At 64.7% G+C, this 25,327-nt stretch overlaps 6 protein-coding genes across 6 annotated transcripts; 4 read left to right on the top strand and 2 right to left on the bottom strand.

Moving 5' to 3' along the window:
• Positions 1 to 1,566: 1,566 nt before the first annotated feature.
• On the bottom strand, positions 1,567 to 2,994 carry MNEG_3888 (hypothetical protein; the record flags this gene model as incomplete). The annotated part of the gene is made up of 4 exons (XM_014047640.1): positions 1,567 to 1,578; positions 1,873 to 1,891; positions 2,124 to 2,133; positions 2,529 to 2,994. 4 exons carry the CDS (start codon positions 2,992 to 2,994, stop codon positions 1,567 to 1,569), a joined length of 507 nt encoding a protein of 168 aa, XP_013903094.1.
• Positions 2,995 to 6,462: 3,468 nt separating this feature from the next.
• MNEG_3887 (hypothetical protein) lies at positions 6,463 to 9,622 on the top strand (the record flags this gene model as incomplete). Its single annotated transcript, XM_014047639.1, has 3 exons — positions 6,463 to 8,430; positions 8,729 to 8,858; positions 9,156 to 9,622. The coding sequence occupies 3 exons, from the start codon at positions 6,463 to 6,465 to the stop codon at positions 9,620 to 9,622; spliced, it is 2,565 nt and encodes an 854-aa protein (XP_013903093.1).
• A 1,416-nt stretch (positions 9,623 to 11,038) lies between these two features.
• On the top strand, positions 11,039 to 14,546 carry MNEG_3886 (hypothetical protein; the record flags this gene model as incomplete). The annotated part of the gene is made up of 9 exons (XM_014047638.1): positions 11,039 to 11,152; positions 11,324 to 11,440; positions 12,004 to 12,117; positions 12,366 to 12,493; positions 12,730 to 12,781; positions 13,042 to 13,105; positions 13,640 to 13,767; positions 14,058 to 14,164; positions 14,363 to 14,546. The coding sequence occupies 9 exons, from the start codon at positions 11,039 to 11,041 to the stop codon at positions 14,544 to 14,546; spliced, it is 1,008 nt and encodes a 335-aa protein (XP_013903092.1).
• A 606-nt stretch (positions 14,547 to 15,152) lies between these two features.
• MNEG_3885 (hypothetical protein) lies at positions 15,153 to 19,899 on the bottom strand (the record flags this gene model as incomplete). Its single annotated transcript, XM_014047637.1, has 3 exons — positions 15,153 to 19,067; positions 19,341 to 19,673; positions 19,846 to 19,899. The coding sequence occupies 3 exons, from the start codon at positions 19,897 to 19,899 to the stop codon at positions 15,153 to 15,155; spliced, it is 4,302 nt and encodes a 1,433-aa protein (XP_013903091.1).
• Positions 19,900 to 22,030: 2,131 nt separating this feature from the next.
• On the top strand, positions 22,031 to 23,175 carry MNEG_3884 (hypothetical protein; the record flags this gene model as incomplete). The annotated part of the gene is made up of 3 exons (XM_014047636.1): positions 22,031 to 22,111; positions 22,302 to 22,370; positions 22,630 to 23,175. 3 exons carry the CDS (start codon positions 22,031 to 22,033, stop codon positions 23,173 to 23,175), a joined length of 696 nt encoding a protein of 231 aa, XP_013903090.1.
• An 827-nt stretch (positions 23,176 to 24,002) lies between these two features.
• MNEG_3883 (hypothetical protein) lies at positions 24,003 to 25,088 on the top strand (the record flags this gene model as incomplete). The annotated part of the gene is made up of 4 exons (XM_014047635.1): positions 24,003 to 24,038; positions 24,163 to 24,252; positions 24,592 to 24,729; positions 25,056 to 25,088. 4 exons carry the CDS (start codon positions 24,003 to 24,005, stop codon positions 25,086 to 25,088), a joined length of 297 nt encoding a protein of 98 aa, XP_013903089.1.
• Positions 25,089 to 25,327: the final 239 nt, after the last annotated feature.

The following is a 25,327-nucleotide window of genomic DNA, read 5'->3' as shown; positions in this document are numbered from 1 at the left end:
GTGTGTGTGTGTGTGTGTGTGTGTGTGTGTGTGTGTGTGTGTGTGTGTGTGTGCGTTTGTGCAATATGTGTGAGTCGGGTCGCTGGCGCGGCCGTTTGAGACAAAGGGTGTGTGCTGCGGGGTCCGGTCCTGTACACCCCCACTCGCGGGGACGGGTGCGCAAGGGAAGCTGCTGCTGGGCGATGAGCCCAGCCTGCGGGCGTGGGAGGCTCGATCGAGAGGCAAGCCAGACGTCGGGTCGTCGAATTCGCTCGGGTTGGCAGCGCGGGACGCATACCCCCTCGCGCTCCAAGAAAACCCAGGTGCGTCTGGTGCTGAGGGCCGAACACCCTCCCAGCCTTGCCCCCATCCCTTCGGATCCAGCTACTGAGGGGTTCCAGGGCACCCTTACAAGCCGGGCCAGTGCGCTTGTGCGAGCGGCCCCGGGCCCGAACCGCCGCACCTGTTGGGGTAGTACATGCTCGTGAAGTGCTGCAGCGGCCGCATGATAGCAAAATAAGTGAAGGCTGCGCTCAACCGGCGGCGGCGGCGGCGGCGGCGGTGGTGGTGGTGGCGGGAGCGACGGTCAGGGGCGTGGTGACCACGGGTCAGAGAGGCTGGCTGCCACAGCAGGGCGCAGCGTCGCAGGCGCAGCGGGCGGGGGTCCCCCCCTGTTGCCCAACCGCGGCGCGAGAAACAAAAGTGCGTTGCGGCATGCTGCTGCGCGCGCGCCAGGCATGGACTCTGGCTGGTTTATGAAGGGGTGGCTGCTCTCACCCAGGACAAGAAGGAACACGACACTGCGGGTCCGAGTGGCGGGAGCGGGAGACGGGTAGGCCGCGGGGCGGCAGAGGCGCGGGCAAGAAGACAAACTCGTCAGCTGGTGCCGCGCACGCGTCTGGTTGGTGGCGCTCGCATGGCGGGCGCCAGTCCCTGGTGGCTGTCTTCCCGGCGCCACGGGGCGTAGCCGCCGCCAGCGACCCTCTGGGCCGGCCGGCCCCAGCCTAGGCGCTCCCTCGCGCCATGCAGAACCCCTCCCCACCTGTGCCCGCCCGTCGTCTTGCGCAACCCCGTCCCGCACGTGGCTTCCCAAACGCGCGAGCGAGAACCTGCAAGAACCCTCCCCGCTCCCCAAGAAAGTGCCCTTGCGAGCGCTGCCGCTTTCATGACTCACAGGGCGTTGATGGCTTCTCCATACAAAAAGCGGCTGGAATTGATTTCAAAGTACATGTCCTGGTTGTGTGATAGGTGCATCAGATAGATACAACAAGAGGAAGATGAGCCGCGGTGGTCGGGGTGCTGAGTTGAGCAGGAGTGCAGTGTAGGGCATCAGGGAGGGAGTGAAGGGGCGGTGCCAGGATTGGCGACGGGACAGCCGGGCGCAACAGCTTTTTGTGCGTGTGCATGGGTGCAGGCGGCGCGGCCGTCAGGTGTGTGGGACCCGCCCCCCCTGGCACCGTGAAGGAGACGCCGCGGAAGATGGCTGCTATGAGGGGAGTGATGAAGGACTTGACCATGGCGTTGACCTGAGACGGGTTGAAGAGAGTGTAATGACGTGGATGTGGGTGGGCCTGGTTGTGCATATGGTTACATGCGCGTCTGCAAGGAGGAGGTGATGGCGCACAGGTGCTCGCACGTGGCCAGGGGCGAGTTTGGATGTAGATGGATCATGTGGGTGCGCGCATGCAGCGTGGGTTTTGTGGCATGGGCGATCTGGCAGCCGGAGAGAGCAGCACTGCGCAGGGTCATGCATGGGCATGCACGGGTGGGGACTTGGCTGCCCAAGCCAAGGGTGCTGAGATGCGTGGGTATGAGGCCAGCACCAGCGACCACTCCCCTCCCCCCCCAAAAAAACTCCCCCACCCCCAACCACAGGGAAGCACATGGGCTCACCAGATCTGTGAAAGCCATACTGCATGGTGTGAGGGGGAGGAGGAGTGTATGCAGTTTGAGGATCGGGGCAATGGTGGCTTCAGTTGGGTGCAGGGGATGCGTTACGCAAACCTGCGCTGCAACAATCGATGCAATGCTGCAATCGCGACGCGAAGCAGTCCAAGGGGCAGTCCAAGGGGCAGTCCAAGGGGCAAGGCTGGGGCGCCTTGCGGCCGCTGTGCGCACACTGCGCCTCTCTCAGAGCTTCTCACCCGACAACGACTGGAATCCAGGCGTTTGTGTGGGGCGAGGCGAGGGTGGGGCAGGGGTGCGGGGTCGTCGGGACGTGCGTGCGGCGTCTGCAGCCATGGCAGCACCGGCCGCTGTGACGAGGCCGAGCGGTGGGCGCCCAGCACCGAGCCTCGCCTGGCGGCGGGCGGCTGTCGGTGCTGCAAATGCTTCTGACCAATGCCTGTGTTGCCAGCAACTTCCCACGCAGTGTCAAGGGCGGTACAAGCAGGCCCACAACACAAGCACTCTTATTCACACCCACACCCGCCACCACGCCAGCAACGGCGCCGCCCACGCACTCGCTGGCTGCCCAAGCCGGCCGCCCCTGCTCGCGCCCACCACCCTGGTGCTGCCACAGCCTTCACGCTGCCGGCGCGCTGACTCACCCGCGACCGCGAGCTCCACGATCGTCCCCTTGAGCAGGAACTCCCTGAAACCCTTGCCCGATGACATCACGCCCTTGACCGCCCCAAGCCCAAAGTCGCCGACGTTTTTGACGCCCTTGATCCCCAGCCCGCCGACGCCCTTGACCCCGGTAAGAGCGAAGTCGCCGGCGCCTTTGACCCCGGTCAGCGCCTTCCCGCCGACGTTCGAAACGCCGCTCAGGGCCATGCCGCCCACGTTTGAAACGCCGGCGCCGACGCCCGTCGCGGCCTTGCCGACGCCGCTGCCGACCGAGTTCGCGGCGCGCGTCACGCCGCTGCCAACGGACTTGGCCACGCCGCCGAAGCTGGTGCGGCGGCCGCTGCCGCTGCCGCTGTGGCTGCCGCCTGCGTCGCCGTCGACGCTGTAGCCGCTGGCGCTGCTGCGGCCGCTCGCCTCGCCGGCGTCAGAGCGCTTGAAAGCCCGCATGATGCAGGATGCTGCTGAAGAGTGGTAATATCCTTGCGCACGGTCGAGGGACACTGGTGCTTGAGGGCTAGATGCGGTCAGCCACGACAGGTAATGAGGTCCGGCAGGACAGGTGGAGACTTGGCAGGGAGGTCCCCGGTCAAGACAAACGACGAGTTTAACAAAGGCTTTCGAGTGTAAGATGTTGACACCGGTCAAATCGCGGCGCCAGATCACACCGGCTCGCGTGGAACGATGGAACAGCTGCAAGCAAAAGCCAGCGTGTGTTCAGACGGAAATTTTGCCCGTATGTAGTGCTTGAGAGTGCATCTCGCCACTTTGAAGCTGGAGGCTTTGGGTGTGATGGACCCGGAGCATGACACGCGCGGATTCACGCTGGGCCGGCTGGCAGCGAGAACAGAGCTGCCGCTGTGGCAAGGGACCGCAGGCACAAAAGAGTTCCAGTTCATCTGCTCAGCTGCAGCTGCTGGTAAGTACGTTATGTACACATTCGGTGCACAGTGCTGATGCAGGTGTTGACCACTGCAAACGGTCTTTTTTGACCAAAGCATATCTGGCCGTGTGGGTGCCCTGACTTGCAGCGCTTGACCTGGCGCCTGCAGCTTCCCAGAAATCAGCTGACATGAACGACTGCGTTGTAAATCATGTCAGGTTGGTGGGGGGAGATGTGGATCTATCAGTCTTCGAGCGTGGAAACACCAACTGCCGCCCCCTGCAGCTACGCACTACATATGGTAAGCAGTGATCAAGCTGACTCGTCACGTCAGAGCCATCAGTGTGGTTCAAAACCAATTTTCGAAACAAACGGCATCCGCGTGCCGCGTGCACGCATTCAACGACCCCTCTGGAGATCCCCTGCGGCCAGTACATAAAGACAGCAGGCCAGACCAGCCACACGCATATAAGGCACATGGCCATGCAGAGGGCCATACGCAGCGCACCAGGATCAACGACTTGTTCTATGTACCTGCTCCCAAAACCAACCCAGGTACTGTGCCCAAAGGTGCTCTTGGCTGTGCGGGATGCGCCAACTGCCGCCCGCCAACACCGGGACTCGCGAACTGAGATACGTGACCCAACCCTTTCACATGAACAGCAGTAGGCAGGCAACGACAGGAGGCCATGCGCAAAGTGCAACGAGCCAAAACGAGGGGAGAACAGGTGGATGGCAAGGCCTTGAGACAAACAGGTGAGCAGGCTCCGCCCTGAGCGCTGGCGGGTGTGCGAGGTGCTAGCAGCTGCAGCCGGCGAGGCAATTCAAAAAGAGCGTGCACGGGAGGGATTATGCAACCCGGCTGCAAGGCAATAGGCATGCTCGTGTGCAAGATTTCATCCGTTCAGCCGCTCTCAGCGGTGGCAAGGATGTGTTGGCAGCTTCCTAGTGTGACTAGCGCCGCCCGCGATGATGGCGTGGGCTCATGACAATCACGGGCCAGGGCATTGCGTGAGTGTGCGCTTGCTTAACTCTGTCATTTGTCACGCCCACGTGCCAGCCGCAGCTGGTCGACGTTGGCATCCCTGGCTGTTGCAACACTATTGCGCTGTCAATCTGTATGATAAACACGGCCGAACGCACAATACTCCATCTGTTGATGCAGGCTGCATGCCTCAGAGTCACGCAGATTGCTCCAAGGTAAAACACCATTGCCATTGCATTAGGCCCAGAAATCGCTGCCGACAAAACAAGATGCAACGGCAACATAAGATACAATGGCTCCCTGGGCCCTTTACCCGAACCCTGATGCAGATGATTTGTCTGTTACACAAACGCACATCTCACAATGACTCCGGGCGCGAAGACACCTTGAATATGGATCGATGCCCACAACCAGCAGCCTCAATTGCCCCAGCATAATCAAGCTGCTGTGGGTGAAGGGTTCAACCCGAATCAGCGCCCGGCAATCCAAAGTCAAGTGTGAGCCAGCAGGCACTGTGGGATTTGCAGCGTCAACACGTTGGCGGCAAAGACGGGTGACGACTGGGTGACGGGGCCTGGCTTCCGCTTGGCCCGCAGGGGAGGCCTTGAGGTGGTTGTGGTGATGACTGTGTTATTCAACAGCTGCGGCCTGCTTTTGCAGATCTAATCATCGATACAAGGAGGCCGACCGGCTGCCTCACTTCCTTGGACTGCATTATGGATAGCCCTAGCGCCCAGCAAAGAGGCAGCACCACAGTGGCAGCGGCCCCGTTGCGCGTGAGATGGTTTCCGCGCAACCCCGTTTCTGTGCCGGTCCTGTAGACGCACTCAAAAGCCGCAGGCAGTCGTGCCGTTAGGCGGGCACGCCTGGACGGAACACCCCGCAGCCAGCAGCCAGCAGCCAGAACCCAAGGTTCCCCCCTTCTCAAGGGAATGCTCTGCAACTTATATTTTGCAACTTATATTTTCAACCATCAACCGCTCCACATGTGTCCCTGCCGCACGGCCAAGCGCACCGCAAAATGTACAGACTTGGTACGCATTGATGTTCGATTACAGTCTGTGTGACACAACCCTCCACTGGTGTGACATTGCGTGTTGTCAGTCGTCGTGTTTGGACCCGTTAGTACGCGCGCGGGGCGCGCCACGAGGGAGCTGTCTTCAGAGCTAAAAGTGTGCCCCTCTCCTTACCTCATTCTCAGCGGTTCAATACCGTACATTGCGGCCACAACATGTCAACGGCAGGATTGGAACAATCCAAGAGTCTCGGCAATCCAAGAGTTTCCACATCCTATTGTGACAGTGTTCGGCGGTATCTTTATCATAGTCTATAGTGTCCATGCACAGCGGCATGCACAGTTGCATTGCCCGCCCTGTTTGCAAAGTGAAATCTGCCCCTCCGCTTGAAACAACAGATGCTCAGAACGAGAAGGTGCAGCTGCTCACCTGCACCCACGAGGCAAGTGGCTCGGCTGCGCCACTCCTGCCGTTGACTGTCAATCATACGGCACCAGGCTTTTACTGAATGTTTTGCGAGCGGTCGTGACGACATCAGCCTGCGTGTCGAGATCCAATTCCCGCGTTCGTTGGCCTCCTCGCAGATTGCACCCCCAGCCCAGGCCGCACAGTGTGTGTCTGCAGGATGCCGAAAACTCCTAGGTACAGCTGTGATCTGGGAAGTGATTGCCAGGAGAGCAGCGGCATGCAGCACACGTTTGAAGGGGCCGTCAAACACGGCGTGCGCTGCAGCGTTCCCGGATGCAAGTATGCCGTCTTCATGTGCAGCCAGAAGTGCTTTTCCTGGCATGCTAGCAGCGACAACCCTTGCCAGAACCCCTGCTGTGGCGAGGTGCGTGCGGCGTAGGCGCGTGGGGGGGGGGGCTTGCAGCCACCATGGGCGCATGCTCAGGGCCATGGGCGCATGCGGGGCGCCATGGGCGCATGCGGGCGCCATGGGCGCACGCGGGCCCTACATCAGATGACGTCATCAGATTCCTGCTGTCCACGCTTCCGGACCTCTGATAGTGGACCATGCCTGACTGTCTGCGTGCATGCGTGCGGCGCAGGGCACCAAGCTCGCAATTGACGCAGAGCTGCTGCGAGCCGCCCACACCCAGCCTCAGGCGCCCCCTCCCGCCGGCAAGCGGTGCGAGGCGCCCGGCGCCGCAGACGCCGCAGGGGGCGGCGCACCGCCTGCCAAGCGCCACAGCAGCCACCAACGCGAAGGGCAGCCGCGGTGCGCGGGCCAGGCGCCGAATCTGCCGTGTCTGCCACCGATGGGAGCTGGCCCCTGCTGGACTTCAGGCGCGGCGTTCGCGGCAGGGGCAGTCCCAATTGCGCAGGCTGGGGCGGTGCATGCGCTTGGTGGTGGCGCTCGCGGCAGCAGCAGCAGCAGTGCCACAGGCGGCGGCAGCACGCAGGCAAGCGGCCTCGGCGGTGAGGCGCTGCCTTCCGGCCCCCAGCCGTCGTTGCCTGCCGTGGCCAACAGCCTGCATGCAGCCCGCGCCGGCACGGGGCCTGCAGCACCGGTGCCACAGCCCCCGGCGTCCCCGCGCGCGGCGCCGCCCCGCAGCTCTGCGGGGTGTGACGCTGGCGACGGCTCGGCAGGCTGCCCGCACGTGACGCCGCACGCCGCCGCGCAGCAGGGCGTGCGTGCGGCGCCAGCGCTCGCTGCCCTGCTTCACCAAGCCTCTGCACGAGCCCCCGGCCCCAGCGCTCACACCAGCCCCGGCGTCTCCAGGCTGCTTCGCCCAGCCTGCGCTGATGGGCTCGCAGCAGAGACAACTGAGCAGGGTCGCCCAGCGACAACGGCCACGCTGCACGCGGTGCTGTCGCAGCAGCATGCCGCACCCCAAGACATTGAGTCGGGCGCTGACCCGCAAGTGGCAGCAGCAGGGGCAGCGCCATCAACGGTCGCAGTTGCGGCAGCACTCAAAGCCGCAGCTTTGGGGGCGGCTGCAGAAGCGGTGTCTGTGAGTGATGATCAACACCAGCAGCAACAGCAACAGCAGCCGCCGCTGCCGCAGCAGCAGGAGCAAGGGCAGCAGCCACAGCAGCTGCAGCAGCAGCAACAGCAGGAGCAACAGCAGCTGCAGCAGCAGCAGCAGCAGGAGGCACTCCTGGCGCCGGGCACACAGCTGTACCTGGCTGTCGAGCACCTCGCGGGTGGCATTCGACCCGACCCACAGGGCGGCTTGACCCTGCTGGTGGGCAAGAAGCTGGGGAGCGGCAGCTATGGGACTGTGATTGAAGTTACCTTGCAGGGCGAAGCAGGCGCTGATGGCAGTGCAAGCGCTGGGTTTGCCATGGGTGGTTGGCCCCACATGGGTGGCGCCTACGGGGCCGCGCCAGGCGCATGCGACGCTCTGCAGGGCGGCGACGCGATCGGCGAGGGCTGCGGTGGCGCCTTTCCCGGGGGCGTCAACTGCGGCGTAGGCAACGGCAGCGTGTTGGGCGGCCTCTGTCGTGGCCTGCAGGACTGCAGCGATGTCGGCAGCGCCGGTCCTGTGCTGGATGGCGGTGGGAAAGCCATTGGCGGGCCGTTTGGCGGCGCCGGCTCTAGCTTCGGGGGAACGAGCTTCAGTAGCTTCACTTTTGGCGGCTTTGGTTGGGCAGCAGGGCCGCGCCGTTTCGCCCTCAAGGTGTCGCACGACCCCGAGGGAGGCCACGACCTGGAGGTCGAATATGCTGCGATGACACGCTCAGCCACGTCCTGCCCCGGCGCCACCTGCGGCGGACCAGACCAGTACTTTTGCATGGCCGACCACCACGTGCTGCGCGCTGAGGCGCTGGGCATGGTGAGCGTCGGCGGCGGGCAGCTGCGGGCGCTGCTGATGGAGTATGCTCGGGACGGCAGCCTGCTGGACCTCATTGACACGCGGCGGGCAGAGCAGCAGGAGCGGGTGGGGCGCGGCGAGGCCCCGGGCGATCTGTTCAGCGACGACGAGATCCGCCAGGTCGCGCGCCAGGTGGCGGTGGCGCTGCACCAGCTCCATGTGCACGGGAGGTTCATCCACAGGGTGAGGGGCTGCAGGGGCATCAATGGGGGCTCCGGAGGTGTGCGCTCGGGGTCCGCCTTTGGGGCAAGTGGAGCCGGCAACCCAGCCAGTGTGGGGCGCCAGGACGCTTTTCACAGTTTGACTTGCACTAGAGGGTGGAGCCAAGGGCCCAAGCCAAGGGCCACTTCAAACTTCACTGCGCCATGCCTCCCTCCGAGCCCTCTACACAATAGCTCCTTGCCTCCCAGATCCCTGAGCAGCACGGCCTTCCCCGGGTCAACATCACCTGGCACCCCCTCCCTCCGCAACGCCCCATCAGGACGTCAAGCCGGCAAACATACTCCTGAAGAACAACGGCTCGGATGGAGGGCCCCTGTTCATCAGCTTGGGGGACATGGGAAGCGCCTTCGACATCATCGCTTCGGCAGAGGGCGTGGCACACTCGCCAGGTGGGTGCTTGTGCACTGCTCGTGAAGCTGGCTGAGCTGATGCTACCAGCTACACGCATGCAGCTGCATGACTAGCATGCTGACGCAGGAACAACTTTGCGCATGTGAATGCAATTCATAATTGCCAGAACATCTCACTTGCAGCGTGAGCAACATCCCCCCCGCCCGCATATCGCATCCCGCCTATGATCCAGATGCTCATTTTATCCCGCCTATTCACGTGCTCATTTCAACCCCATGCATGAATGCCCTGTTAAATGATGTTCAAGCCTGCACCCACCGTTCACCCACCCACAGCCGGCACCCCTGCCTATGGCTGCACGGAGGGGCAGCAAGTGCTGCCTACCGGGCGGCACCTCAACATGCGCTATGACACGTCCAGGGACAGCCTGGCGCTGGCCCTGACGCTGCTGGAGCTGCTGACAGGCGCCACGGTCGCCGACACCATCAAGGGAGCCGGCCAGGCCCCTGCAGCCTCCAACATCCCAGCAAACCTCGTGCCCGACCGGCTGAGGGCGCCCCACCTGCCCCCGCTGCTGGACGACGACGCACTGCCCTACAAGGCGCTGCTGGCGGCGCGCGGCCAGCTCGGCCAGGACATGCGCGGCCTGGTGGCCTCCTGCCTGGACAAGGAGGGGCGCATGTCGGCGTCGCACATGCTGTATTGCCAAAAGCGCAGCCAGCGCATCCGCACGGAGCCGCGCGGGCTTTTCCCCCTCCTCGAGGTCACCCGCTCGAAGGTGCGGCGCGGATTTTTTGATTGAGTGCGGGGCGATGCATGCTGCCGGCCGCACCAGCAACACCGCCTTCTTTTCTGCACTCCTGCGCCCGCCATGAGCAGTGCTGTTGTCTGATGGAGCAAGCAGGCACTGCTTGGCGCTCAAATTCCGGCTGCACATGCGTGGGTGCTTTTTGTGTCGCCGTCTTGACGCGGCCTTGCAGCGACCTTTGAGCACCTGCATGAATAGGGTGCAGCGACTTCCCCTCGCACGCACGCAAGCATGCATATTCGCACTCAAGCTTGCATGGTGTGTCCTGGCCCGGCGGTTTGTGGTGCAACGCCACGTGCTGCCACTTCAACTCTCCTACTGCATGCCATGCTTTGTCCTGTAAGATTTTGTTACTTGAAAAACTTCCTTGCTTCCATGTTGAGGCGCTACGGCCTGTGCTGTTGTGGTCTGGCAGGCTGGCAGGCAGCCGCACGTGCTGACATGCTCTTGCAAGCAGCTGCAGAAAGCAAGCGAAGCAGGCTAGGCGCCTGTGTGGCGGGTGCAGGCCGGGAGGTCAAGGGAAAGGCAACAAGGCAGCTACATATTGGGGCAATGCAGGGCTGACAAGATCAAGCTGCAATACGCACCGACAAGCGCATGCGCGCGCGCACGCGCGCGATTACACCCCCTCCCCACACACACACACAGAGTGCGATGAGACGTTGCTGAGCGCCACCCAATGGAAGTTTTTATATGGAAATGTGCAAGGCGGGCGTGCGCCCACCAACACTGGCGCCGCATGCCGTCCGCGGTTTGCAGCGGTGTGATTCAACAGCAATGCAAGCGCGATGCAAGCCCTCTGTGTGCAGCTCAGCTGTGTGCAAAAAGCAGGTGCGGCAGCTGCCGAGCTGAAGCCACTGCAACAACACAGGACGAGCAAGTCACAGTACAAGAACTTGTATTTCAGCAGAACGCTGCTCGTGTCGAGGTGTGCGTGGTTGATGTTGGGCTGACTGCCATCGATTGACTAGATTGACTGGCAGCAACTGAGCAACGCACGTTGACTCATGATCATATGGGAACGCAGCACACTGGCTGGATGTTTGGTTGAGAGGCCCATTGCACCGCAGGCAGCCGATACGAAGACTTCAATATCGCAGCGCGTGAGGCTGACTGTGATTCGATCGACGCCGGGATGCAGCTGGCGGCGGGAGATGGACTCACATGCGCTGGTATATCACCCACGACCAAAACGTAAATGGCACATGCAATGCAATGCAATGAGCATCGCGGCCACCCATTGAAAGAAGTGCAGCCTTTTCAAGCTAGGATCCGTATCTGATCTCGGCCGTGCTGATCACGGTGGCGACGGTATACTACTCAAGAGTGCACGCGGCGCTCGTGCAAAGCGCTGGGCGTCGAATCCTTAATCCTTTGATCGTACGCCAGTATCGGCGAGCAACTCGCCCCATGGCGGCCGCAGCAGTTGATGCGCCGGCGGATGTTTCGGCGAAGCGCCGCAAGACCATAATTGGCACGCACAACGGCACCTTCCATTGCGACGAAGCGCTTGGCTGCTACCTGGTGCGTGCGTGTGATCGCAGCGCGTGTGCAGGCGCTTGCCTGCGCGGCTTGACTGAGGTCGCCCGCCCCCAGGAGGGCAGGCAGGTAGCACCCCGCCGAACGGCGCAGACCATGGCGCGCCACTGCCTGCCAAACCTGCTCCTTCCAAATCCACCCCTCTTGGATGCGCAGCTGCGCCAGACGCCCGCGTTCAAGAATGCAGAGATCGTGCGCAGCCGCGACCCAGCAGTGCTGGCGACGGCTGACGTGGTTATCGACGTGGGCGGCGTGTACGAGCCGGAGAACCAGGTTTGTGTGAACATGGGAATGTTTGAATGACAGAAAACGGATGTGTGTGCAACATTTTGCGTGCGCAATTTGTGTGTACAGGATTATGAGAAAGGCAGTGTGTGTGTCTGTGAGTGGCCCAGGTGTAAATGCGTCCCTGATAGTATGTGCGTGTGGGTGTGAGTGTGTAGCGCACACATGCGGTGGTTGACATGTGCGAGATACTGGTGCAAAGGCATGCTGCCATGCAGGAGTGGCAGGGCTGGGCTCAGCCGTAGGACTGGACAGGCGGGGCTCGGCAGCCGTGGCTGCCGAAGTTCTGCTTCATATGCAGGGAACAGTCACCCGGGTTGCAGCCATGGGCGGGGCCGCGTCGGGCCGTTCCAAGCCGGTGCCAGCTGCCGAACGGACGCAGTGTCTGGGGCTTGCTGAAATGGCCACATACCTGCAGCTGACGTCAGCAGAAAAGCGTCGCCCTCGACCCTACACTCCTCCCGCACCCAAACCGTGGCCGCGCCTCCAGCTGCTGCGGCCGTCCTCGTCACTGCCCTCCCCGCCCCACATCCCCCCACGCATCCCCTCAGCGCTTCGACCACCACCAGCGCGGCTTCTCGGAGGTGTTTGGCCACGGCTACGTGACCAAGCTGTCCAGCGCGGGCCTGGTGTACAAGCACTACGGCCGCACCATCGTGGCGCAGGTGACTCCGCAGGCTGCCCCCCGCTTGCGCAAGCAATCTCCGGGCGACGGCGTCGCTAGTTTGCCCTCACTTTCTGCGTGAAGATAACCGGCGCGATAACGGCTGACGGAGTCGTTTGACGGCGGACTGGTCGGCGCCGTTGTGTCACCCGGTCCTGGCCGATCTCCAACCCTTGGCTCGCATTACAACGGCCGAGTGCCATATCACATAATTGCTGTCCACTCCACCCACCCTGTCATTGGCCCCAGCACATGGGCCTGCCCGAGGACAGCGCCGACGTCACCGCGGTGTGGCTGGAGCTTTACAAGAGCTTCATCGAGGCCGTTGACGGCGTCGACAACGGCGTCAACCAGTACGAGAGCGACAAGCCGCCGAGGTGGGGGGTTGGTGACGTTCTATCTCCGCAGACCGAGGCGGCAGCCAGCCGCCAGCCGCACCTGCGCGCGCGCGTCGCCGCGTGCGGCGGCACGAGGGGCAAAGCCTGCCAGCCATTGCATGTTTTGGTGGTTGCAACCTCTACTTGGTGTTTGGCTTGAGTGAAGGACTGCAGAACAAACGGAACATGCGTCGCGATTTGGTCAAATTCTTGTGATACTGCCGCTCACCCCGCAGGTATGTGGTCAACACCACCCTGCCGGCACGGGTCGGCGCTCTCAACCCACAGGTCAGCGCGCACCCCTGAGCGCGCCCCTCGGTGGGCACCTGCATACGAATGGTGACTGCCAGTGCGTTGAACGGGCCGGCACCTTCTCCTGCCGCTGACGGCCGGCAATCCTTTAGTCAGCTTGAATCAGCTGTCCTTCAGATGACAGGGGCCGTCCTTTGTGCGGCAAATGAGCCCGCAGAGACCCCTGGCATGCACCGCACCCGCACCCCGACAACCATCAAACCCCCAACCCTTGCCTGTTACTTTCTCTTTGCCAGTGGAGCGACCCCTACACGGACGACTCCCTGCTGGCCGGGTTCCTCAAGGCGGTGGAGCTCACAGGTGGGGACTCTGTGTGACAGGATCCACTAAGCAGGCATGGGAGGGCCCAAGAAAGAAGCAAGCAGCGGGAGGCGCGCGCCCTGGGGACACCCCCCAAGGGGACGCCCCCCAAGCTGACACTCCCCAAGGCAGTGTAGTGTTCCCGTGGGGGGCGTCCCCTTGGGGAGTGTCCAAGAACGGGGGAAACGGGGAAACGGGAAAACGGGGGAAACGGGGAAACTGGGGGGCGTCCTCCCATTCCCGTCAGCGGCGGGGGGCAAGGGCGCGTAGGCGGCGAGGCAGGCCGCTCGGGCGCGCTCGTCCCTGCTTTTCTGCTGGCGTGGTGCCTATTCTGCCGATCGTGACGCCTGCCCGTGGGCCTCAATCAGCCCTCGCGGCTCCTGCGCGGCCAAGCCTGGCCGATGCGGGCGGAACTCCCAGTCACCAGCAGGCCGGCCGGGCCAGGTGGTCTGCCTCTCGCCGCCTGTTGCTCTCCCCTCTTGCACCACTTCTTTGACTCACGATTACTCCACACCCGCTTCCTGCCCCCCACAGGCCGGGAGTTTGAAGAGGCGTTGATATATGTGTCGCGGTACTGGCTGCCCGCCAAGTCCCTGGTGGCTGCGGCGGTGGCGGCGCGGCACGAGGTGGACGCCTCCGGCCGCATCATCAAGCTGCCGCAGGTATATGTCTTGATCGCGTACAGCAATTATAGTGTTGTCCAATTTTATTGTTGGTCAAGCTGATGTCAGCCTCAGAGGCTGCTTCGCCGCCGCCCAAGGCACAACAGCTGAGCCGCTCGGAGGCGCTGTGCGTCCTGGGCCAGCGGCAGAGCCAGACCCGCTGACTTTTGGTGCACCGCAGCCGGCCTGGCACTGCTGGCGGCCCTCATGCCCGCCTCCAACTATTTCTTGGCACAACCTCGGCTTTGCGCATCCCTCCAACCCGCCACCACCTCTTGCTCGCCGTTTAGGGCGGCGTCCCCTGGAAGCAGCACCTCTACACCCTCGAGCAGGAGGCCGGCATAACCTCGGACGCCTCCATCCTCTTCGTGCTGTACGAGGACGACCGCGAGAAGAAGTGGCGCATACAGGCCGTCAGCGTCGGCCCCGGCAGGCGCGCGCCCCCGCCTCGTCCCTGGCCGCCGCGCCACAACTGCTTCCCCCCTCCGCATTTCCTCTGCCCCTATGCTTAGCGTTCTCTCCGCTCGAGGGACTCTTTAAGCATGAGAAAAAAGACACTTAGACGACACGCCCCTTCTCTCTGTTCGACCCGCAGCTTCGAGAACCGCAAGAACATTGGCACCCAGGCCTGGCGCGGCCTCCGAGACGCCGCGCTCAGCGAGGTCGCGGGCGTCCCCGGCTGCGTGTTCTGCCACGCATCGGGCTTCATTGGGGGCAACGACACCTATGACGGGGCCCTCGCCATGGCGCGGCTCAGCCTCGCGGCGCCGGACGAGTGACGTGGGGCGCGGTCCCGCGCCGAGGCTGCCCTTCCACGCGCTCTGCAGCTGGCTGGCTTGCTGTTTGCTTGGCAGCTTGTGGTGCGGCCACGGCAAGCGGTTCACTGCTCTTTCAAACTGATTTGCCGCCAGATGAAACGTATTACAGGCAGGGTTTTGCTTGCAGTGTGCATGTGCTGTCGCCAAGCACAGGCGGTTGCAAGACTCAGCACGCAAAAGCTCAGCTGTTGGCGAATCACCCAGACAATTCGTGCACGCCTACGTAAAGGGCTTGCCTCCTGCGGCTAAGTGGGGCAGGAGCGACGCTGGTTGCTGCTGCTGCTGGTGCTGCATGTGAAAAAAAACCACTGTAATACCCAATTTTGCCGCTGCCTAGGAATTGAGGTGGGGGCTGGACACAAAACAATTGAACAGCCCAGTTGAAAAGGATTGGCAAAGAAAGGCAGCTGGCCAGCGGTTCTCAAGAGGATATACTCGCCCGCACTCACAAATGTCCAACCCCCCACAACACCAAACAAAGACACGATGTAAAGGATTGCGACAGATGCACGTTTACGCAGTGTGAGTCGGCAAGCACAGCCGCCGGGCTCACTGCACGGGCTCGACTCAGGGCTCTGGCGCACCGCTAGTGACATTTGGGGCGACGGCCCTGTGCGCGCCGCGCGGCGCGCGCCCGCACTCGTCGCTGAAGTGCCCTATTTCTCCGCAGTAGCCGCACTCGGGGAAGGGGCACTCCTCCGCTGAGTGGGACTCGCCCTTCTTGCCAGCCCCCAGCCCGCACCGCGCGCACGCGTGCCCGCACTCCCCTTCGACGTGCCCCGCCCGCCCGCAGCCCCCGCAGCGCGGCAGCGGGCAGGCGCGGAACGCGCTCGCCGCGTGACCGCGGAAGCCGCAGGAGCCGCACAGGAGGTGCGTGCGCGGGAGGATGGGGGGCGGCGTGCGCCACTCGGCGGGCCTGATGTCACCGGAGGGGTTGATATAGGTTTCGTTGTGGTGCGTGACGGGGCCCGGCATTATTGCAGGCAGCGGGTCCTCTTGCCCCTGCCCCGCTTGCTGTTTGCGGCTGCCGCCTCCCTGCTGCTGCTGCTGCTGCTGCTGCTGCTGCTGCTGCTTCTGCTGCTGCTGCTGCCGAAGGCGGCCATGCTGCTGCTGGCCAGGCGTCTCGGTGCGACCCTGCTCATGTGCTGGCTGTTGTTGCTGCTGCTGCTGCTGCTGCTGCTGCTGCTGCTGCTGCTGCTGCTGCTGCTGCTGCTGCTGCTCTTCGCGGCTCACCGGCGCCTCCTGCAGGCGCTCCGCCTCCGCAGGCCTGCGGCGGCTGGTTGGAGGGTCGTCCCTGCCGCCACTGCTGCTCGCGCCGCCGCTGCTGGTGCGAATCACAGCCTCGCCTGCCGCCGCAGCCCGCCCCTCCTCCGCCTCCTGCTGCGCCTGCCCCTGCCGCCGGTCATGCTGCGGGCCCCGGCCGGCCGCGCCCACCCCCAGCTGCTCATGCGCCGCTGGCGCCGGCTTCGACTGGCGCCGCAGGCGCCGGCGCTCGTCCTCCGTCGCCCGCAGCGCGATCAGGCGCCGCCGCGCGGAGATCCTCTCGCCGATCCACCCCACTGGCCGGCCGACAGCCGCTGTCGTTGCAGCGAGCCTCTCAAGGGGCGGCATAGGCTCCCGATCCGCCGCAAACCGCAGCCGCAGCGCCTCTGCATTTTCTGGGCTGAGGGCGGCCAGATCTTCTGAGATCAGGATCTTGATGACGTCATCCATGCTGGGAACATCCGGCGCCGCTTCTGCGTCTGGGGCCGCTGCTGTGGCTGCCGGGTTGGCGGCCGGGCCGCGTGCGGTACCTCGGGTACCGCGCCTCGTCCTTTGCCGCTGCTGCTGCTGCTCCTGATGCTGCTGCTCCTGCTGCTGCTGCGGCTGCTGCTGCTGCCAATTTGGTTGCTGCTGGTGCTGCCGCTGCTGCTGCTGCTGCTGTGGCTGCTGCTGCTGCTGCTGTTGCTGCTGCTGTTGTTGTTGCTGCTGCTGCTGCTGCTGTTGTTGCTGCTGCTGTTGTTGTGGCTGCTGCTGCTGCTGCTGCCCTGTTGGCTGCTGAATGCCAGCCATGCAGGCCGGCGCTGATGCTGCCACCGCCTTAGCCCCAGCGAAGGCTGCCAGGGCGATTGGCGCTGCAGCAGGCAGAGCCTCTGGCAGCTGTGCCGAGGCGCCCGAGATTTCTGCTCCGCCGCCGCTGCCGTCGCCGCTGCTGGGCTGTTGCTGCTGCTGCTGCTGCTGCTGCTGCTGCTGCTGCTGTTGCTGTTGCTGCTGCTGCTGCTGCTGCTGCTGTGGCCGCCGCACGCGGCCGAGCACCTGCAACCCCTCCTTGGGCTGTGCGGCGCCGGCCGCGCCTGGTGCGACAGAAGGGCGCTTGATGGGCCACACGGGTGCGGCCGGCAGCTGGGGCTCCGCGTCGGCCCCCGTCGGCTGCATTCCCCACGGGGCACCGCCCAACGCGCCGGCGCCGCCCCCGCCGCCGGCGCCGCCCCTCCGCTCGTCGCTGCCCTGCTGCTCTCGCGGCACGCCGGGCGCGTCCCGCCGCGGCGGCCCCTCCGCCGCGGCGCCCGCCTGCTCCTGCGGCGCCACCCGCACGGGCGCGTACGTTCCCCCGGCGCGCGCCTCCCGCAGGAGCGCCCCCAGCGGCCGGAAGCACCGCCACCGCGGCTTGAGCTTGCCGGCGCCCGGGGTTGCGTCGCGGCAGTCGACGCCGCAGACGCGCGTGCCCAGGTCCAGCTGGCCACCCCTGAACCAGTCAAGAAGGTCCGAAGCCTTGATGGGCCCCCGCATCGCGCCATCCTCGTCGAATATGAACCAGGACGGCCACTTGGTGTAGGGGAGGCGCGCGGTGAAGAGCGCGAACGCGGCCGCGTCGTCGCTGCTGCCCTCGAGCGTCTCCTGCTGCTGCTGCTGCTGCTGCTGCTGCTGCTGGGGGTTGTGGTGTTGGTGGTGTGGCTGCGGCTGCGGCTCGTCGGCCGCGGGCGAGCGCGGCGCCGCGCTCGTCTCCGACGGCCGCTCGCTTTTGTACAGGGGCGGTGGGCGCGCGCGCTGCGGCGGCTCCTGTGCCGCAGGGGTGGGGCCCTCACCCACCTCAGCCGCAGCCAGCGCCGCCGCGCTCACGCCGGATGCCTCCCGCCGTTCTGGGCTGCTCTTGCTGCGGGACGGGGCCCGCGCCACACGCCCGATGACTTGAAACCTCGGTGCAGCCGCCGCCGCTGCTGCCGCCGCCGGCGGCGCCTTGGCGCGCGCCGCGGCCGCCGCGGCGCCGGGCCAGGAGGGGGCGGGGCCACCCCCGGCTCCGGCGCCGCCTCCCAGGTCGCCGCTTGGTGCGAGCGACGCGCCGTCGATGCCGCCGCTGCCGCCGTTGCCGCCGACCGCGCTCGGGATTGGAGGGCGTGCCTCCTCCCAAGGGTTGTCGCCCTCCGTAGCCGCCGCCCCCGCGTCCCCCCAGAGAGCCACAGCGGCCCAGCTGCCCGGGCCCTGTGCCCCAGCCGCACCATCAGTCGCTCGCTCCGGTTCCCCCTGGTCAGGAGCATTGCCGCCTGCTGCTGCGCCCGCCGCCCCCGCCCCTGCTTCCGGCCAGGCTGCTCCCCGCAGCTCTGCCTCGGCCGTCGCCGCGCCTTCGTTCGCATCCCCGACGCCCCAGATCAGATCAAGGATCGAGCTGTCGTCGTCCCCCAGATCGTCAGATCCAGTTTGAAAACCGGCCGCCGCCGGCTCAAACTGCACCCCCTCGCTCCGCGCTGCACCTGGACCGCCCGCCGCGCCGTCGGCCCCGCCGCCGCCGCCGGCAAGCAGCTGCTCGAGCGCCTGCGACGCCAGCGCCGTCGCCGCCGCCCCGAGCTCGTTGGGCGCGGCGGCCTGCGCCCCGCGGGGCGGGCTCGAGAACCACGCACGTGCGTGCGCAGGGAGCTCCGGCGCGGCAGCCGTGGCGCCCGGCGCCGGCGCCGGCGCCGCCGGTGCCGCTGCCAGTGCCGCCGCTGGCGCCGCTGCTGGCGCCGGTGCCGGCGCTGGCGTGGTGCCCTCGCCGCCGGCGAGTCCCTGCAGCCATTCCAAGTGCGGCCCCGCCTCGACCTCTGACAGCAGCTGATCCATTGGCCTGAACCGCGCCCGCCCCCCCGGCGGCGGCGCCGGCGGCGCCGCGCCGCCCGTGACACCGCCGCCGCCACTGTCAGCCACTTCTGCCGCCAGGCAGATCAGGAGGTCTGGAGGGAAGAACCCCGCCGCCTGCCACTCCAGCATGTCGAGGGCCTTGAAGGGGCCCCGAATCACATCCCCGGGGTCTACGTACCACCAGACCGGCCACCCGCCCGCCGCGCGTCGCCCGCCGGTGAACAGCGCCGCCGGCCGCGGCGACGCCGCCGCGGCGGCGGCGCTGTCCGGCGGCGCGCGCAGCAGCTTGCGCAGCGCCTCCTCGTCTTCTGCATCCCGGCGCCGCGCAGCGGCGTCGCGGGGCGGCGCGGACGCCACGGCGGGCCGCAGCTGCTGCAGCTCCAGACGGACCTTCAAGCAGAGCAGGAGGCACGGAAGCCATGGTCAGCCCCGCTGCTCAAAGGCCATGCGCCTGCAACGATGCAGCAGAAGTCTGCTCCGGGAGCCAGCAGCCAGCGGCCTCAGCGCCCACGGACAGACGGAGCCGTCCCCACGGCCTGCTACCTGCCGGCACGCACACAGGGCGAATTGCCCGAGCCTGCATAGCACCTTCGGATCGCACACCACGCGCCGGGACGCGCGCTCGGCCGGAACGAAATTCAAATCGCTGCGCCGACAGCTCACCTGATCTAGCTCCTCCAGCAGCTTCCCAAGCTCCGCCTCGAACCCCGCCTTGACCCGTTCGGCCTCCTCACGCCAGACCCTCTCCCTAGCCTCCCACCCCGCCCGCTCCGCCGCCCATGCAGCTCGCTCTGCCCCCCACGACGCCCGCTCCCGCTCAAGCGCCCGCAGGCGCGGCGGCAGGCACTCAACCGCGTGCGCGCCGCGCTCGGGGGCCGGCAGCGCCGCGCCGCAGCCGGGGCACGGCCAGGGGCGGCCGGCGGCGCAGGATGACTCGTGGTGACTCAGGTCTGAATACTCTCCCTTCCACTCGCAGCCGGCGTGGCCGCAGGTCACCTGCACGACGACAGGGGTCCATCCGATCACTACTGTAGGTGGATGCTCAACATTGCACCAGCCCCAGCTGCTTGCACAACCCCCAAAGCTTCAGCAGTTTTCTGCCAGCGGCCGCACCCGGGACAAATCTGGCGGCCTCGTGCCCTTGGCTATGCCGCCCACAGGTGCTCACCACGATACGCCCCAGCATCCGGTGCAGCGCCTGCACCGCGTGCTGAGTCAGCATGACTTCCTCCTGCCTGATCTGGGAGCTGCACTTCGGGCACGTCCAGCCGCCGCGCCCGAGCCAGCCGCGGAGGCACGCCATGCACGCCATGTGCGAGCATTTGGTGTACGCGGCGGCGCCGAATGGTACGATGTTGTAGCATATTGGGCAGATGAATTCGTCCAAGTCTGCTTCGTTGCGGTCAACCGCGCGCTCAGGCGCGAGCTCGCTCGCCACCAGTGCCGCCGCCACCTCCATGGCGCGGTGCCGGGGCGGCGCCAGCCGCTGCCGGCGGCGGCGGCCGCGATGTAGGGTGAGGCGTCGCCTATTGTCGCATCGGCTGGAGAAGGCACTGGCGCTGCCAGACAGGGTGAGGGGCCACCTCGCCCTTGCACGCTACAGTAGTGCGCCTGCGGCGCCGCTCGAATGACGGACGGTAATGCTGCAGCGATATGGGCGATGCTGATGATTGCGAAGGATTGGTGGTTGAGCTGTTGAGACACGGGCTGGGCGATGGGCGATTCGGGCGATTGCGACTGGAGACAAGCTGCAGGTGGAGGTATCGACTCAACAGGAATGATCACGGCGCCGTGTATTGCCTAACATGATGTGTACCCAACACCAGGACAATATAATCAGTCGATGGTCGAGTTTGCCTGAACTCCAGATCTGCCCGCGCGATCCCTCAAAAGTTGTGCAGTGCCTTTGCACCATCTCCTTGAGAAGAGTGAGCCGACAGCCCCATTTGCATTGCGTAGTGCAGCCAGGTGTGGCGCCATCCTTCCCTGGGGAGGCGGCGTGCTGCGCGGGCGTCGGCATTGCGGCACGCCCTTGCCGGTACGCCATCTTCAGAGGCGGGCGACCTGCACGGCCGCCCACCTTACGAGCCGCAAGTCTACAGAGGATTACATTATAGCTTTAGCAGCTGCAAGGCCTGAGGCGCGCTAACGTCAGCGCCATCACTGCCAAGTGCCGCCGCCGCGCCGGCGATACGGGCGCCCGCAGCCGCGGCGGCAGCACGCGGCGACGACGGCAGCAGCGGCGGCGTCCGCAGCAGCTGCGGCTGCGGCTGCGGCTGCAGCTGCTAGTGCACATCAAGCACCTGAGGCGCAATGGCTGGCTTCTTTCGATTGGTCGTGGAGGAGTTGGGCTACGCAGAGTGCCGCATCGACGCGCCGCGCGCGAGGTGGCACGCCGGCCTCTTCTCGCAAGTGCTTCCCTCCCTCCTGTGCTCCCTGGTGGGTGGCTCGCTGTGGCACGTCCAAGCCATTACCCTAAGCAACATGCCATGCCGTCCAGTGAGCAGCTTCAATGTTTGAAATCCTGCACCTCCCCTTGATCAACCTTTGTATTGCTGCTGTGTCACGCCATTGGTGGCAGGGTGTGTGGGCCATCCGCTACTATCAGCTGCAGCTCATTTGGTGGTTCCCACCCATCGCAGCAAAGGTGGGCAATGCGCGTTGTCATCCCCTTCAGGCGCCTGCCGAGCTGTGTTGCGCTGTGCAGCCGTCGCTGAATTTGTTAGTTGCGTGCAGCACCCAAAGCAAGCCGCCTGGATTACTTGAGCTTGTCCGCGATTTCCCAGGCCTTGCTGATGGCGCTCTGCTGCTGGGGCTATGTGCGGTGGCTCAACCCGCTGGAGTACGGTGCGTGCGGGCCTGGGGACACCGGACCACGAATCTTGAGCCCTAGTTATCACACCAGCGTCTGCCACGGCAGCAGCGGCAGCAGCAGCGGCATCGGCAGGGGCGGAGGTGGTGGCTGTGGCGTTTGCGGCAGCAGCAGCAGCAGCAGCAGCAGCGGTAGAAACAGCAGCAGCAGCGATTGCTCACCCGTACGCATCTCTGCAAATGTTAAACAGAGTCTGTGGCTGTCAAGCGGACGAGGGGGGTGGAGATCTGCACCCGGTGGCGGCGCTTTGAGCATGCGGTGGTGATACCCTTCAAAGACCTGGTGGCAGTCACAATACAGGAGGTGATCCCGGAAGCCGAGGGGGCGACCCCGCGGCGCCTGCCAGGCGGCTGGGGACTGCGGCTGCTCCTCTTGTGAACAGGCCCGCCTCCAGGTGCTGTCCTGAAGCCATCTCCAGGGTGCTGGGCTTGAGGGGCTGGGTGTGGGTTCGCATCGCCACTTCAATCTTCGCCGATTCCCAATGCCGCGTCCCCAGGTTTCTGACCGGCGGCTGCTGCTAACATTCCAAGGGCGCAGCTCCACCGTCCACCAGGCGTTCAAGGTGGGCCGGGCTGAGGGGCCCTGCGATGCCTTGCCCTTGCAATCGGCATGAAAGTACCCGCATGGTCAATGCCAGGCTCCCAGACGCCGCCCTCGTGTGATACGCCCTGCGGTCGTCCGAAACCCAGCGCGCCCTCGACTTAATCATGACCTTCTCCTCTCTGCAATGCCTGCCGTCATTGTGTTTGCAGCAAACCGAGCCCGGCCTGTTTGCCATCGCTGAAGTGTACACCTCGATCTCTGTGCTACTCCCGCGCCAGGTGTGCATGTAGCGCGTGTTTGTGTGTGTGTGTGTGTGTGTGTGTGTGTGTGTGTGTGTGTGTGTGTGTGTGTGTGTGTGTGTGTGTGCGTGTGCGTGCATGCATATTGTGTGTGTGCATATGTGTGTGTGTGTTGATGTGTGCGCAAGGGCGTTCATCGGAATTTGGAAATTCTGCCAAATGTTGCAGCCACATGTCTGCACCACTGGACCAACATCAACCTTTCATGCCCACGCCACACCACCTCCCAATTGTGCAGGTCAAGAAGGGCCGCGTGCTGAGCCTGCTGCGCGGCCAGTCGCGCGCCTGGGCAGTCACCCGCTGGGCCGTCAAAGAGGCCGACTTTTTGACTGCCTACTTGCTGAGCTGGCGGCGGTGCGTGGCCGACCACGCCCGCGCCGCCTGGCACTGGTGGCTGCGGAAGTACAACAAATTGCGGAGCTCCGAGCGGTTCTGCGCATGGGCCGACGCCGCGGCGCCTGTGCTGGATCGATTTCGGTGGCTGCTCGAGGTCGCTGCGGCTGCATCGCGCCTCGTGTCCGCCTTGGGGCCTGTTGCCTCTGCGGCGTGGCGGCAGCTGTCGCAGGCGGCTGCGGCAGCCGCGCGGCAGGCGTGGGAGTGGTTGCAGGACGGCGGCGAGGGCGGCGGGCCAGGGTGGGGCCCGGGTCTGCGGCAGTCCAGGGCGTCGGGCGCCGGGCCGCGCGGCAGCAGCAACGGCGGCAGCAGCAACGGCGGCAGCGGCGGCGGTAGCAGAGGTGAAGGTGTCAAGCGGCCGAAGAGCCGCAACAAGGGGCGGAAGCACTGAAAAGCGCTGTTGGCAGCATGCCACGTGAGCACGAATTGATCACAAGCACCATGCAGGAAAGCTCTTTTAGCAGCCCGGCGGCCCAGCAAAGGTAGCTGCATGATCACAGCAAACAGATGGGTGTTGCTGCACCAGGCGCCCCGATGGCACCGCTTGTGCTGAGCCCACTCGTCTTACCCATTCGGTACAACCAGTGCAGATTTATGCGTGCTTGCTTGTCGCATCACGTGCTTGCATTGGTTCAAGTGTTCTTGGTAGGTGTGCGCGCCACCGGCTGTGTGCAAGCACCCTTGTCCTTCTTCTCACGGCCCTCGATGGATGATCATGGACAATCAAACCTGCATCACGTTATACATTACATGTCAACGTGTCTATGGATGTTACAGATGTTGACCTGAATATTATAAGTCGTCAATGAAACGCTGTGGCGCTGGGCAGGAGAGTATCTTGCCCTGGCAGGGCAACAGCTCGCAAGCATGCACAAGAATGCGGCTTGGGTCCAAGATGCATGCATTCAGACCAATGACGTGGAAGTGAACATGTGCACCGTCCTCTTGCCTGTTGCAAGTTTGAGCCAGCCAACCGTAGCTGCACTGCCCGGCTCCCTCCCGAGGTGACCTGGACTACTGTTGCTGAGCTGCTGGGGTGCATCCTGGCCCACATGCGATCTGATCGGACGCGCCACTTGATTGATAATAATTTTTTATTTTTCCGGCTTTATCTGCAACATAGCAGTGATAGTGCACCCACCAGGCGCGGACGAACCATCGCAGAGCTGGCAAAGAATAGGACAGAAGGACACGACTTAGTATATTACCACGAACAGTATGACAGAAGCTGTGACAGAGGATCTGGAGACCAGGGTGCGCGGTTGGACGACAGCAAGTTGCTCTGCACTTGCTGCTGCTGCTGCTGTGTCCAGCATGGCGATCGTGGCGCATCCAAGGACGGACGGCTCACATAGGCCGTATGTACACCTTTCTGCAGTACGATGGCTTCAAGGCATGCTTTGGCGGCGAAGAGCTGAAGCGCGCGTGCGCAACGCTGTCCGGCGCGCTCGTGGGCAGCACAGGGCAGGTGAGTGCAGCTGCGGCCGCGGGTCGTCGCCACTGGTGGCTCCGTGGCTCGCAAGCGCGGCCCAGCAGTCGAAAATGTATCTTCAGAAGGAAACATCTCCGAATCAACGCTGTTGAACCCGACTGCCGTGCCACACAAGCACAGTTCGCTTTGCATCACTCGTCGACCCCACCCACAAGTCCTGTGTATGCGCGCGCGCACACGCCACGCACGCACGCACACACGCACACACACACACACACACACTCTCACACACACAAACACACAAACACAAACACGCACACACACACACACAAACACACACACCGGCCGCCGCGCGGCGCCCCTCCGTGCCCGCAGTCGCCCCTGCAGACGCTGGCCCAGGACCCGGATCTGCACGTCAGGGAGCTCGCGTTCGCGGCGCGCCAGTACGCGCTGTCGCTGGCTCACGCGCCCAAGGACTACGATTCGCTGTACAACCATGGGCTGGTGCTGCAGGTGCGGGCGCTGCGGTGTTGCGTGCGTGTGTGTGTGTGTGCGTGTGTGTGTGTGTGTGTGTGTGTGTGTGTGCGCGCGCGCGTGCGCATTCATGTCGTGTGCGCAGCAGCGTGCCCGTTGCAGGTGTTGCACGGTGTAGCGGCGTGCGTGTGCAGCGGAGTGGTGCGCAGCAGCGTGCATGTGCAGTAGTGGGTGTCAGGGGGGTGTGGACGTGCAGTGGTGAGCGTGCGGCGGCAGCGCGTGTGAGCAGCGGCATGCATGCACTGTAGTGTGTGCGTGCGTGTGGCGAGGTTGATGCGCGTTGAAACCACTGGCTGGCGCTGCAGGCGGGCTCGCGTGATTGCAGGATCCTTATTTGAGACGAACGGCTGCGCCAGTGTACACCATTTTGGTAGAGAGGGTCGAGCGTCACTTGACATCTGATTGTAGTGTGATCAAATGCCGCGTCGCCCTTTGCCAGTTCTCACAATTTTTATGCGTGGCGCCGCGCCGCAGGAGCTGTCGGGGCACCTGCCAGCAGCTTCTGCGGATCAGATCACCTTCCTGCGGCAGGTGGGTGCGCAGCTGCCCGGCCGTCGCCCGCCCGGCTGCGCCGCCC

This window comes from Monoraphidium neglectum (genome assembly GCF_000611645.1).
Source record: "Monoraphidium neglectum strain SAG 48.87 unplaced genomic scaffold scaffold00511, whole genome shotgun sequence".
In the NCBI taxonomy this organism is placed as follows: domain Eukaryota; kingdom Viridiplantae; phylum Chlorophyta; class Chlorophyceae; order Sphaeropleales; family Selenastraceae; genus Monoraphidium; species Monoraphidium neglectum.
This window is presented reverse-complemented; position numbering and strand designations above follow the sequence as displayed.